Source organism: Humulus lupulus, chromosome 6, assembly GCF_963169125.1.
Source record: "Humulus lupulus chromosome 6, drHumLupu1.1, whole genome shotgun sequence".
Taxonomy (NCBI): domain Eukaryota; kingdom Viridiplantae; phylum Streptophyta; class Magnoliopsida; order Rosales; family Cannabaceae; genus Humulus; species Humulus lupulus.
The window spans coordinates 9303220-9317804 of NC_084798.1; the positions used below are offsets into that span (position 1 = coordinate 9303220).

The 14585-nt window shown below is 33.2% G+C and overlaps 2 protein-coding genes across 2 annotated transcripts; both read left to right on the forward strand.

Moving 5' to 3' along the window:
* The first annotated feature begins 1443 nt into the window (after positions 1-1443).
* LOC133781617 (uncharacterized) lies at positions 1444-12101 on the forward strand. Its single transcript, XM_062220659.1, has 8 exons — positions 1444-1765; positions 1889-1935; positions 4067-4139; positions 5673-5717; positions 10572-11002; positions 11082-11462; positions 11548-11652; positions 11732-12101. Exons 6-8 carry the CDS (start codon positions 11346-11348, stop codon positions 12074-12076), a joined length of 567 nt encoding a protein of 188 aa, XP_062076643.1. The 5' UTR covers positions 1444-1765; positions 1889-1935; positions 4067-4139; positions 5673-5717; positions 10572-11002; positions 11082-11345; the 3' UTR covers positions 12077-12101.
* Positions 6737-9140, forward strand: LOC133784664 (uncharacterized). Its single transcript, XM_062223953.1, has 2 exons — positions 6737-8938; positions 9084-9140. Exons 1-2 carry the CDS (start codon positions 6737-6739, stop codon positions 9138-9140), a joined length of 2259 nt encoding a protein of 752 aa, XP_062079937.1.
* Positions 12102-14585: the final 2484 nt, after the last annotated feature.

Genomic DNA, 14585 nt, shown 5'->3' on the forward strand with positions numbered 1-14585 from the left:
CTGCTATATGTTGTATAATTTTTGGGTTTCTATGTTTAATTTATGCTATATGTTAAAACTTATCATAGAGGTGTAGAAAGTTTGCATATGGTTGAGAATTATATATCCTAGTAAGAATATAGATTGCTTTAGTAAACATGCTATCACAAGGAGAGGAAGAATAATAAAATTTGTATTGATGATATAATAGAGTAGATTAATGATGAAATTAAATACTCTAGGTTTTTCATCCATTGTGTTATTTGTTATCTGTCTCTTTTAATTTTCAATTGTTAATTTACTTATTTTGTTATTTTTTAAAATAATTTTGAAATCTAATTTTTAGTATCTAAATAGAAATAGAAATTAATCGTTGGTAATTGATAAACAATCTCTGTGGGATGATACTTATATTTATTATCTGTATTACTTGTTTCTGATTGCGTATACTTGCGCATTGAAATCTCACAACGACTCCTTAGGGTTCGGGGGTTGAGCAATTGGTAGTCTACTGGTTGTTTTCCTTTCTTATAGTTTTTGTGTTTTTTCTATTACAAGATATGGATTTTGGTTTATTTTAATATTTTAATAATGATGTTTATCAGTTATCACTCATCGTGTCACTATCTTTTTGATAGGGTTAGTGACTTTTGTGGAAGTAGTATATTTTGTTGTGTTGGGTTAGTAATGCCTCACAATGTTTGGTACATATAGCTATTAGTTAGATCTCTTTCAAATATGGACCCAAGGTTTGTTTTCAGTTGGTTATTAACCATTTGTTTCGAAAAGCTTTCAACGTATAATTTGGTAATTAATGGAATTTTTTGGATTGTTGCTTTATTTTTAATAATGGTGTTTGGATTGATTATAGGTCTTTGGCACAATATTTTTAATAACACATGTCCCGATCTAATAGAGCAACTAAGCTGTCGAAGGAGCTCGATGCAACGCGATCCTATTAATTAGTGCCAGCAAAGGCAACAAACCACCCAAAGGTAACATGCCCAGTGACGGAGCCAGAAACTTATAGCTTAGTAAAAATGAATGATAAATATATATCGTATATGTGTTACAAATTATTGTTTGACAAATTGATATCTCTTCATTATATAATAAGTAAATGTATGCTCTATCACACTACAGGAAAATTGGGTTCTAGCGACGACACATCTAGCGACGACATTCCGATTTTCGTCGCTAGATGTACTTTTAGACTTACTCCCCACGTCTACCCTATTTACCGCGAACCCAAATAAAAAAGCCCACCAAATTTTTGTTTTCCCCACCAAATTTTTTGTTTTCCCCAGTTTTTTTTCCCTCAGACCCATATATACCCCAAACCCCATTCTCTCCCCTCTACCGAAGCCCTTCTCTCAGACCTCAACCCCAAACCCCTTTCTCTCCCCTCTCAGACCTCAACCCCAAACCGTGAGAACCCCCATCTCCTCTCAGACCCCACTCTCTTCTCTCAGACCTCAACCCCAAACCGTGAGAACCCCCATCCTCTCGAGCATCCTCCATCTGTGGCTCTTCCAAGCTCCGCCGGAGACGACCGTGAGAACCATCAGAGACGGAGACGACCGTGAGAACCCCCATCCTCTCGAGCATCCTCCATCTGTGGCTCTTCCAAGCTCCGCCGGAGACGACCATGAGAACCATCAGAGACGGAGACGACCGTGAGAACCCCCATCCTCTCGAGCATCCTCCATCTGTGGCTCTTCCAAGCTCCGCCGGAGACAACCGTGAGAACCATCAGAGACGGAGACGGTTCCTCTGAGCTCCATGGGTACATATATTTATATATATATATAAATATTTAGTTTTTTATTATTAGTATTGTTTAGTTAATTTATATATATATATTCTTTTGTGACTGAAGGTATCTCTCGACTCCTTCTCTGTTTTGCAGGTATCTCTCTATTTCAATGTTTCAAAACCTGTATTTGACTTGTTTGGGTAATGTCTTGACTCCCTTCATTTGTTCTTTTTGCCTTTTTACACTGATTTCTCTGTTACTATTAGAAAATTAGCTGTTACTATTACATATATATAGATAAAGTATATTCTTATCAGAATATTATATATGTTGCTTTACTTCTTTCTTTCTTATGGACCACTCTGATCGTTTAGCAGTGTACTGAAAATAAAATTATGATAATTTAACATGTCATGGAAGTAATTGACCGAATCAATCAATTTTATACAAAAAAAATTGTAAATAATGGTCTTTATACAAAAGTCAGTAATAAATGACCAAGTTGCTTCGAATGGAATTTAAAGGTCGGTTCCCATACATGACATCCTTTGTGGTTTTTACCTCTGATAGGTTGAGAGTTTTTTATATTATATTACAATTCTTACCTTGATTAAGAATATTTGTCCCTTTTTCATGGGAATTAAGCTTTGTACTTATATGAGGTTAATTAGTTTACCAAAGTTGAAAAATTGTTCAATAGGTTGTGCTTGGGTCATCATTAGTGGTTTGTAGCTCTTTCAACATCTTTTCAGCCACATCAACTCACTAGTGCCTTGAGCATGTGCTCTCAAGGCAGCTCCTGCTTTACTGCTGGACACCATATACTGCTTCTTTACATTACAAGTTTTTTCCAAACAAAAGAACAATGTACTAATGTAGTTCTTCTATCTTCAATCGAACCAGCCCAATCTACATCTTTTTACCCTGCCACCTTTTTATTTCTATTTTTCTTATAACCAATCCAGAGGCAGTCTTCAAGTATCTCAAAAATTTTGTATACAACATCATGATGTTATTTACAAGGAGCATGCATATATTGATTGACAGCACCTCAACATATGCAATATCAGTGGACCCCTTTTACAACTTACCGTACTCTTTTTGCTTTATCCTTAAACCCATTGTTTGGTGATCATTTTGCTGCGTTAAAGATGTTTTGTGTTCTGAATATGAAAATTAATGGGAAGAAAGTAAAAGTTCATTTAAAAAAATAACTATGGTTCATTTTTTTTTGTTAGCAAAACTGCAGTATTATTGTTGATGTTAAAATATGAAATTTAAATCTTGTTCTCTTTATGTTGATGGTTTATGGAAGTTCCAGCAAATGCTTTAGGAAGCCAATGGCAAGCAAATTGAACTGTTTGCCCCTCTCTCCCTAATTTAATTAATCCTGCAAAGCAGTTGTTTTCAATTTAAAGTATGGTTTGTGAGCATTAATAATTTAAACCTGTTACACATACAAACAAACTATTATAAAGGGTTGGAATAGATTGGCCAAATTTGGATGATTTAACCATTGACATATGCTTTTATGTTTTACCCCTGTGTTGGTAAATCAGGGAAAGAGAACCAAATTTTAACAGAAACCCAGTTTGAAAGGATTCACTATTTTTACTAAGATTGGATGCCCAGTAGTAAAGACTCACTCAATGCTATTCTTTTTTTTTTTGTCTAAGTTAAACAACACTAAACAATAAAATAACAAGCCTTTCTTTAGGTCTAGCTATGTGTGTGTTATTTGAGAATAATATCCTCTTTTATCTATGAAAAATAACAAGTTTGGGCCCCTCAGTCCTCATCTGACAGACACCAAATTATCTTGTCAAATAGTAACTGTGAAATAGTGAGTTTCATTGAATTACTTCCACTCTTGCATACAGGATCACCAGAGAACAGAGGCCAAATGAAGCAAGTTGATATAATAATCTCACATTAACTTTTGCTTTCTGTATTTTTTTATCACCCGTGATTTAAAAACATGTACAAATTTTTTGGGCAATAAAAAATATTAGGCACCACAATAAGGAGAGTAGTGGTGGTTGGTCCCTATCAACTTGAGGGGGCTGTTAGTACATATGGTTAGGCTTGTATTTAACTGCAAATTAGTTTATTTCAACTGTATTTTCAGCTGTCTTAACAGCCTCTTTCTTGGACATATATATATTCTGTTGGTTTATAACAGAACTCAGTTGTATCTATTCTATATAAATAATACAAGTTCTATTCAGTCTTTTTCACTGATTTATAACTCTTTTTCACTAAAACACTTTTGTATTCACACCCAGAAGCTCAACAACTTCATTATTTTTCTCTGCCTTTCCTTTAATCCAGGTTCTTCTGGTACATGCACCAAACAACACATTAACTGCAAGACAGTGTACTCATTATGAATTCCGGGCAAAAGGTTTGTCTTATTAACTCAACGACTTGTTTCTTCACTATATTATAAAATGCTTATTTTCACTTTTAAAAATAAAAACAAAAACCTTATTTTTAGTCACAACAAATTTAAGTTTGTAAAACTCACACTTATTCTGTATCTTGAACATTGCTTTTGTATAATTATAGCTATTTTGAATCCTTCTAGAAAGACAAAATAAATTAGCTTAGAGTATATAGTTCGCTTTGATTTCAGCTGCATCTTTTTTTTTTATCACAGATAGATAACTGAGAATTGAGTTAAACTGCTTTAGGATTCTGTATATAGTCTAGTAGATTGGTAGTAGGTTAAGAAGGGCTATCTATTACTATAAAATTATATTACTGAAAAAATAAAAGTGCATATGAGCTATTATAATAATGCTTTTAAGAATGTAAAACATACCAAAAATCTTCATGATTAAAATCAAAGATAGTTCATTGACATAGAAATTATATATTGGTATACCTTCTGTTCCCATGATTTTCTTGACTTGGTGTCTGTTCTTAGAATTTCATGCAACAGCCCTAACAATTATTATATCACTGAGTTGGATATAAATCAGTGAAACATATAATCATAACATATATAAGAACAACATTATATACATATATATATATTATTACGGTTAAGGGTGATTTGCTTGAAATTCTTATGGATGCCGCCATGTGACTGAGATGATGTTACAGAGGCCATAATAGTTGTTTGAAAAGAAAAAATATGTAACAGAAAGTGAAAGAAATAAAAAAAAATCAGTAAAAAGTAGTTTTTTTCTATTTAGATTTTAAATATGTATTACAACTATCTATTAGTTTCTGGTTTTTAGCACCAATACCCTCTATGCATGAACACTCATTTTAGTCCCTGAGCTTTTGTTTTTGAGCTACAATGGTTGAATTTGTTAAATTGGGTTCAGTAGCAAAGAAGACAGTACAGACAAAAAGAAAGATAACGATTACCTCAGCGACTAGTCCAGTATGGGTGCTGTATCCATTTTTAGAAAGAAACCCAGTGGAGCATTTTAGTGAACAGATCATGAACTAAAAATCCAAGCTAAATAAAAGTCATAGTTACAGAGTACTTACTGGCTAGAGATAGAGATTCCAGTGGTGCAGTTAAACTAGGACGAAGATCAAACCCATATATACATATACATATACATATACATATATATATGACTGAAGAATCTTAAGGATCAGTGGGCACACGGGTACCCCCTGAATTTTTTTAGAAAAAATAATCATCTATGACTATACATGCATGGACAATATATTTTTCTATTAATTTGGAAACTACATGGAAATGTCCAAGCCAATTATCTCCAAGTAATTGAAAAGTAACAATATCGTGCCCAAGTTTACCAAGTTATGTCATTTTCACTTGTAATTGTTGTCAAAAATAAATCACTATTGCATTACTCTTCTTTTTATTAATTTGTACTCTGTTGACTAACCACGACATTTTTAATTTTCAGGATTAATTGTTGATTGTAATTTGAGCAGGAGCTTGGTTTTGCAGGATTTTCTATAATAAAAGACTTTGGATTTTGATTGATTTATTGAGGTATTTACTCTTCAAATGTGTTTATTCTCTATATTTAGTATTGTTTATTTTGGTTTTTTTTTTCATTATGTGCTATAAGTTGAAGAGAATACATGTTTCAACTGAATTTTTGTAAAACTTTAATGTATGTAGAAAAATATATGTTGTTCTAAGAGAACCCAATATAGAGTCAAGTGGAGGTTAATCCAATTCCATGTAATTAATACAATATGTTTAAGCTATAGCTACCTATAACTAGATTGATATTTACACATATTTAGTCCTATTTAAAATAGTATATTTTTTTTTTATCAAGAAAAAGAAGTCTTACTATTTTTACAAGTTTTGAGTTTCTCATAATAATATGTATATTTGTTGCTCTTTGTGATGTTATTTTTCTTTAATTACTTCCCATCCTTTTGTAATAGTCTATCAATTTTCTTGATGCAACTATTTTTCCTCAAGAAATATGGAGTCAGGTTTACCCAAGAAAAAATATGATATATTTCTAATTAAGATGTATGGTACATGTGTGTGTTTTTTTAGGGAAATTTATGTATATATGTACCATACATCAACTCTGAGCAAGCAATTTGCGTGCATTAAAAAAAATAGAAAGAAAAAAGTAGTAATGAGTGAATCAATAAAATTATACAATAAATAATAACCATAAGATTTATGTTATTCATTTTGTGGTTTTCTCTTTCATAAATATTTTATAAATGGTCAATATGCATAAACTTATAAATTTTTTACTAAATTTAATAACCAATAAAAGTAATAATTAATAAAATAAGTATAATAAAACAAATAATTAAATCAAATAAAAGTAATTACTAAATTATATATAAAATTGAAATTAAATTGATTATTAATTACTCACTTAATTTATTAATTAATAAACTTTAATCTAATAAGTTATTGATGATTTATTTGTAAAACATGATAATTCATTGAAAAAATAATAATTCAAATAATAATTTCTTACACTGTGCAGTGTAATAATTAATAATTTCTTACACTGTGCAGTGTCCTATAGAATGTCGATCAACAAGACTTGGATTAATAATTCAAATAAATTTCCTGATGAGTATGTTGCTGGAGCGTTTGCATTTGTTGAGAGAGCTCAACAATTTGTGGATACAAGGGGACTAGTGAAGTGTCCTTGTAACAAGTGTCTTAATATCGAATTGCAAACGATTGGTGTGCTAGAAAGTCATCTTTTTGAGAATGGTTTTCTACGAAGTTATACAAATTGGTATTGGCATGGAGAGGAGGAAATAATACCGACCAATAGAGTAGTCCACCAATGTCACGAGGACGAGATGATGGATGTTCTTAATGATATAGCACAACCTAACAATTGTGAAGATGATGAGAATGAGGTTGATGATGAGATACCACCAGCATCAGAATGCAGAGGTACTAGCCAATACTATAATGACTTATTTGCCGAGATGGAGTCTCCGTTATTCCCAGGGTGTGAAAAATACACATCTTTGAATTTCGTAGCTAAGTTGATGCATTTCAAAGTGTTGGGGAAAATTCCTAACAAAATTTTTGATGGAATCTTGGAGTTGTTAGAAGATGCATTCCCATCTCCAAATAAGATACCAAAGTCACATTATGCGGCGAAGAGGTTGATGAGGAAATTGGGTTTGGGTTACGAGTCAATCCATGTTTGTAAGCATGATTGTGCATTGTTTTGGAAGGAAAATGCTGGAAAACACAAGTGTCCAATTTGTGGGGAGGATCGTTGGGTGGATAAAAATACCAAGGGGAAGAAAGTGCCCCAAAAAGTTATGCGTTATTTTCCATTGACCCCTCGGTTGATGCGAAAATATGCATCAAGGCACATTTCTCAACATATGAGATGGCATCATGAAGGGCGTGTTAAAGAAGATGGTATCATGCGTCATCCTGCAGATGGGAAAGCATGGAAGGATTTTGATCGTAGCAATCCAGCGTTTGCAATGGAACCTAGGAATGTGCGCCTTGGATTGGCTGCTGATGGATTCAATCCTTTTGGAAATATGAGTTTGTCTTATAGCATGTGGCCGGTTGTGTTAACGACTTACAACTTGCCACCGTGGTTATGCATGAAAGAGACTAACTTTATGTTGACTTTATTAATTCCTGGTCCACATTCACCTGGAAAAGATTTTGATGTTTTCTTAAGGCCATTGGTTGATGAGTTGAAGGAATTATGGGTGAACGGTGTTCAGACTCGGGATGTTGTTGATGGTAGTTTTTTTAAGCTTCGAGCAGTTTTATTGTGGACTATAAATGATTTTCCAGCGAGGAGTAGTCTTTCTGGATGGAGTGGTCAATGTTACACTGCTTGTCCTACTTGCAATGTATCAACACCATCAGTTCGTTTGCAAAATAAGGTTGCATTTTACGGTCACAGACATTTTTTACCAATGGGACACCAAATTAGAAAAAAGAAGAAGTTATATGGTTCAATTGAGAAAAGACCACCTCCAGAGGAATTTAGCACTGAAGCTATTTTCACACAAATGAATTTTATGCCTGAATCTCTTCCTGGTAAGCATGTTAGCTACGGTGGACAAAAAAGGAAACGCATAAAAGAGCAAGTTGGTTGGCGTAAAAAAAGCATTTTCTTTGAGCTCCCATATTGGGCCAATATGAAGTTGCGACATAACCTAGATGTCATGCATATTGAGAAAAATGTATGCGACAGCTTAGTTGGCACAATAGTCGGGTTGGAAAATAAGACCAAAGATACAGTTAGCGCTAGAGTAGATTTGGAGAAGATGAAGATAAGGCCAGAATTGCATCTGAGAATGGTAAATGGTCGAATGGAAAAGCCAGCAGCGAAATACACATTTATTCCTGAAAATCGGCATAAGTTTTGTCGATTTTTGAAATCAGTCAAATTCCCAGATGGGTTTGCATCTAATCTAAGGAAGAATGTGATTGAAAATGACAATAAGATTACTGGGTTGAAATCCCACGATTGTCATGTCATATTGCAACGTCTTTTGCCAATTGGTGTTCATTCATTCCTAGAAAAACCAATTGCCAAGACCATTATTGACTTGTGCACTTTCTTCAAGATTATTTGTGCTAGAACTCTGATTGTTTCTGATTTGGAGAAAGTGAAAACATCAATTGTTGAAATTCTTTGCGGACTAGAAATCATTTTTCCGCCAGCGTTTTTTGATGTTATGGTTCACCTAATGATACATTTGCCTCAAGAAGCAATAGATGGAGGTCCAGTACACATGAGGTGGATGTATCCCTTTGAGAGATACATGAAAAAATTGAAACATTATGTGCGTAATAAAGCTCGTCCTGAGGGGTCCATAGCTGAGGGTTATGTCGTTGATGAAGCATTGACATTCTGTTCTATGTACTTCAAAGGGGTGGAAACAAGGTTTAATCGTCCAGATAGAAATGTTGATGCAATTCCATCACTAAAGAAGTTGTATGTGTTTCAATCTCAAGGTCGTCCGATCGGTAAGAAGACACTAACAACTTTGGACGATGAACTTAAAAAAACTGCTGAGTGGTACATTCTCAACAATTGCATTGAGATTCTCCCATATATTCAGTAAGTACTTTGATCACACTAACAATATATCTACTCTTCCATTTTATCTTTCAAATTTTTTAAGTCTTTCATATTTTATATGTGTAGAGAGCACAAGCAGATCCTTTTATCTAGTGGTGCTGAAAACCTAGATCAATTACAGAAAAAGGAGTTCCCCATGTGGTTTTACAATAAGCTTTACAATCTTCGACAAGCAGGATCTGCAGAAGCTTCTGAAGAGTTATTCTCCTTAGCAAGCGGCTCCTCTAATCTTGTTTCTTCATACACTGGGTGTATTGTCAATGGAGTTCGATTTTTGTGTTATGATAGAGATAAAAATTTGAAAACTCAAAACAGTGGTGTCTTAGTACCCGGAGTAGACAACAAAAATTTCTACGGGCAATTAGAAGAGGTTATAGTGATGTCATACCTTGTTGGTTGTTCTGTTGTATTATTTAAGTGTAAATGGTTTGATACAGATCCTACCAAGAGTAGGATGAAGCATGAAAATAATATAACCAGTATATTTACTAAGTTCGAGTGGTACAAAGATGACAAGTTTATCTTGGCAACTCAGGCAAAACAAATTTTCTATCTTGATGATTTGAAAAATGACCGGGATTGGAAAATTGTTGAAGAAGTTCATCATAGAAATGTGTGGGACACCCCAGCAACTGATGAACAGTTGGATCCCATTGAAATAGATGTTATGCATGACACAATATCATCTGATTTCCAATTGTTTGTCGATCTTGGTCCGTTGCCTGAAATCAATTTTTGCCGTAGAGATCAATCGCCATATGTTGTCAATGTAGATACTCCTGTTGATCAAGAGGAAGATGAAGAGGAAGAGGAAGAGGAAATGGTCGATGAAGAGGAAGAGGAGATGGTCGATGAAGAGGAAGAGGAAGAGGAAGAGGAAGAGATGGACTTAGAAGAAGATAATGTAGAAGAAAATGAGAATGATAGTGATAATGAATATTATAGTGATGATTAAGTTGTAATTTTTGCATTCAAAGATTGCTTGCACTTATTATTTATGGATAACCATATATATCATTATATCATTATTCGTTGGTATGTTGAGTTTAACTGTTAGAAATATATATTCTTAATTTTCGGTGATAAATAAAGTGTCTAGAATACCTCACATGAATCTTAAATGTCAGCAATCTATATTATTTTCGGTGATAGTGAATATTATAGTGAAGCTTATATTATTTTTACATTGAAAGATTGTTCAAATGTATTGAAATTTTATAATATTTAAATTTGATTGTACAAATTTATCAATGCATATATATCATCAATTTTTTTAGATATGTCTTCTGCGGTTATGCAACATCACGGAGGGGATGGTGGGGCAAATCCTCCTCCAGATCCAACGCAGATACAGGCTGATTGTGAGAGAGGTAACACATGCAATTATTTTTTTTGGATGAATATATTGAATTAATTTATTTATGTGTATATAATAATTATATGTATTTGAGAAATAATAGTGACGACTAAAATGAAAAGGCGCGGCATCAACAAGGGGTTTTCAACTCGAGAAGCTAGAGTTGCATTAGGTAGACCACTACCACTGGAGTGGGATGTTCGAGGGAAGACTTACAAAGAAATTGGTAATTATTCCCAACATTTCTCTAGAGAGATCGGCATTCTCATTCGACAATATGCCGATCCCGACTACGACCGATGGGATAAAGTACCCAGCGAAGTTAGAGATCGCATACTTCCTCGTCTAGAGGTAATTTATTTCTATAATTTTTTTATTGGGTTCACTTTAATATTAAATCTAGCTAATTTATTTTATATTTTTTATTCAGGATGATTTATTCGACATTGGTCGAAGTCGATATGCCTCAGAGAACCTCCCCGGCATTCTTTTGGGCATTCAACGGTCATGCGCTGATCGTTACTCGGAGTGGAAGAATGACTTGTCCACTCATTTAAAAAAGAATGGTCGAGCACATCCTCCTGATGGTTTGGTGGTGGAGAAATGGCAGAAGGCGCTCCAGTATTTTGATCGCCCTGAAGTGAAGGCATTCACAAAAATATTATTTTTTAATTTATTTTTGTTAATTTAACATATGGTTAACACAAGTTCTTTGCAGAGGCATTCTGAGACTAACTCTGTGAACCGTGCAAAACAAAAACAGAGAAGCGTGCAGGGTTCACAGTCTACGCCAGCCCTTCGTTACAAGAAGGTACTTTCTTTTTTACATAATTTTTATTTATGTTTTTTTATAATGATTTTTTTTCTTAATTTTTTTCAAACTTCTTGTATTGTAGCGTGATTTACAAACTGGGTGTCTTGCTGGGGTTCCAGAGATTTGGATGGCGACTAAGTATATAGACGGGGAAGGTTGGGTGAGCAAGGCAGCAAAAGATAACTATGTAAGCAAATTTATATTTTATGATGTTCTTACTTTATTGTGTTGTAAATTCTAATATTCTTGAAAATTGTGTGATACAGGAAAAGATGATAGAGATACGTGACACTCTGCAGTCACAATCATCTACGAGCGCCTCTGCCTCGAGTACTATCCCGAGAGAAGATGATGACATTATTCTTGTTGAGACGATCTTTGGACGTCGTCGAGGCTATCAGCCGGGTCTTGGTCGTAGGATTCGCACGAGGGCGAATTGTGAAGCGGCTGAGGTACCTCAACCAACCCAACCACCTCCTACCGCACAAGACATGCAAGAGGTGAGGGAGCGACTCCGAGCCATAGAGGAGCACTTGGCTAGGATTGGTGGAGTCTCGGGATCTGGATCTTCTCAGCAAGGTCCTGGTGCCGATCCTACAACACCTAGTTAAAAATATTTATATTTATGTATTTTAATTTTACTATGGTAGTACTTTGTTATATAAATATTTATAGTAAAAATATAATTTTGTGCATGATTAAATTTCTCTTTTATTTCAAATCTTTTAGCAAAAAAATGTGTTAGTATATATATTGAATAATGACATTTTTTTTAAGTGTATATAATAGTTCTTTAGGCAAAAAAAAAAAAAAAAGACTTTTAGCGACAACATGTTGTCGCAAAAAAGGATAAATGTCGTCGCTAAATACCCAAATAATTTCAAAAATCAGAGCACATTCCAAACTAACAGCGACGAAAAAGTGGATCTTTTAGCGACCACATGTCATCGCTAAAAGGAAATAGCGACGACATTTTTCATTTCGTCGCTAATTAAAACCAATTAGCGACGACAAATAGCGACGACAAGGTCGTCGCTAAAACAATTAGCGACTATATTTGGGGAATTAGCGACGACTTAAGTCGTCGCTAAAACCCCTTTTTCCTGTAGTGTCATATTTATTTATTCATATTAAACTAAAAAATTTAACTAGTACGCTATTCCTTCAAATATGTATACATACACATATAAAAATATACAAATAGATTGTTACTTATAAAAGTGTAAGCGAGCTTAAGTAGTTTAAGTGATGGCTTTAAACATGTAAGGAAAGTCATATATGTTTAGTAAAAAGAAAAAAAAATTAACACATATATAATATAAGTATTTTTTTTTAATTTCAGTGAGGGCTTAAGCCCCTTCTCAGTCCAAAGTGGCTCCGTCGCTGAACATGCCACATGTCACTTAAGTATTGAAGAAACTATTGCAAATGAAGACACACCTCCATCACCGATCCATGTCTCACCCACCAACCAGAAGAGCCCAACAACCCACAAAACCACCTCTCTCGGCCAGGAGACATCCAGCCACATGCCGAAGACTGTGACGGTCTCCTGACCAAGAGAAGTGAAGAAAACTTAAAGGGGACCTTGGCAGCAAGAGAGTTTTAGAGAGAAATCCCTACTTAAGGCTCAAATTGTCATTTCGAGTTATTCTTTAAAAATGCATTATTTTTCTATTGATCATTGTCACGTGTATACGTATGGGGAGTTAAATAATATAGCATAATTGACCACACGTATAATTATATATACATTATTTTATAATTTATGTATTTTAATTGATATTAAATATATAAATTTGGATGGATTGATCGATGATATTTGATTCAAAACAATTAATTAATTTTATAAAATTATCATTCCCCACCTTCTTAAACATATATCAAATTTAATTACTATATTTTTCTCTTTAACATTATTGTATAATTTATTTTATAATGATAAATTGTAAATACAAATCACACTACTATTATTGTGTTGTTTTATAAAGTAATCATTTTTTAAATTTTGAATCAAAATTATTTTTTCAGTTCTCGTACAGCATGCAAGACAGTATATACGACTTTTTGCGAGAAAATTTGGACGTAATAAATGAAGATATATGATTGATGTATTTTTTGTTGGGTTTTATTTATATGTTGAAAAAACTCTATTCTTACTATAGTAGTTCCTATATCTTATTTTCTTATTTCACTCTTTATTTTTATTTTTTTACTTGAAAAACACCATATATATAAAATGCAAACCACAAAACAAAGTTCCCAACTTTTTTCTCAATTTTAACTGTCTTTTGGTGGTGTATATATATTTTCTCTAAGTGCGCACAACTTATTTTCTCAGTTGAACTAAAATCACAAACAATTCACAAAGTAACAATTCAGAACATGCAAAATAAAGCAAATTCAATTTTAATTAAACAAAAAAAATTGATTTAAAAAATACTAATAATAATGGTGTCTAGGTGGATCAAGAAGAAGAATAATAATAAAAAAAAAGTTTTTCTAGACATCCCTTTCATTTTGGGTGGGGAGTTCATTACTCAACATGAGATTAGAGCCAACTACTACATCCCTATAGATATGATTAGTTTTGTTTTTTCAAGGAGAAAAGAAGATATAATATATATTGTATGATTAGAGCCATTACGTACCTATTTTTTGTTGTGTTGAGCATAAGGTCGATACTGTGCGTGCATAGATTTGCAGCATAATAAAGTAATAAACAAATATATGATTGGTGTGTTAGTGGTTGGTACTTAATATATTTATATACATATAAAACAGAGACTACAAGACATATTGGGTTCATTAATATATATACATACATAGTTGGTAGTGAGGTAGGTAGGTATTTATTGAGATTGGGCTGTGTTTAAAATGATCCAAATTTAAAATGATCCCATGGGAAATAATAAAAAGAGTAATGATATGTGCAGTCAAATATTACACACAGTAACATGTCACTATTTTTTAAAACAGTATGTCATAATTTTAATAAACGTGATTGGCTAGGCTGAATTGCTACATCACTATGTGTAATATTTGAGTGTATATTTTGAATGCATATATCATTACTCTAATAAAAAATATAACAAGACTATCTAAATTAACTATATATAT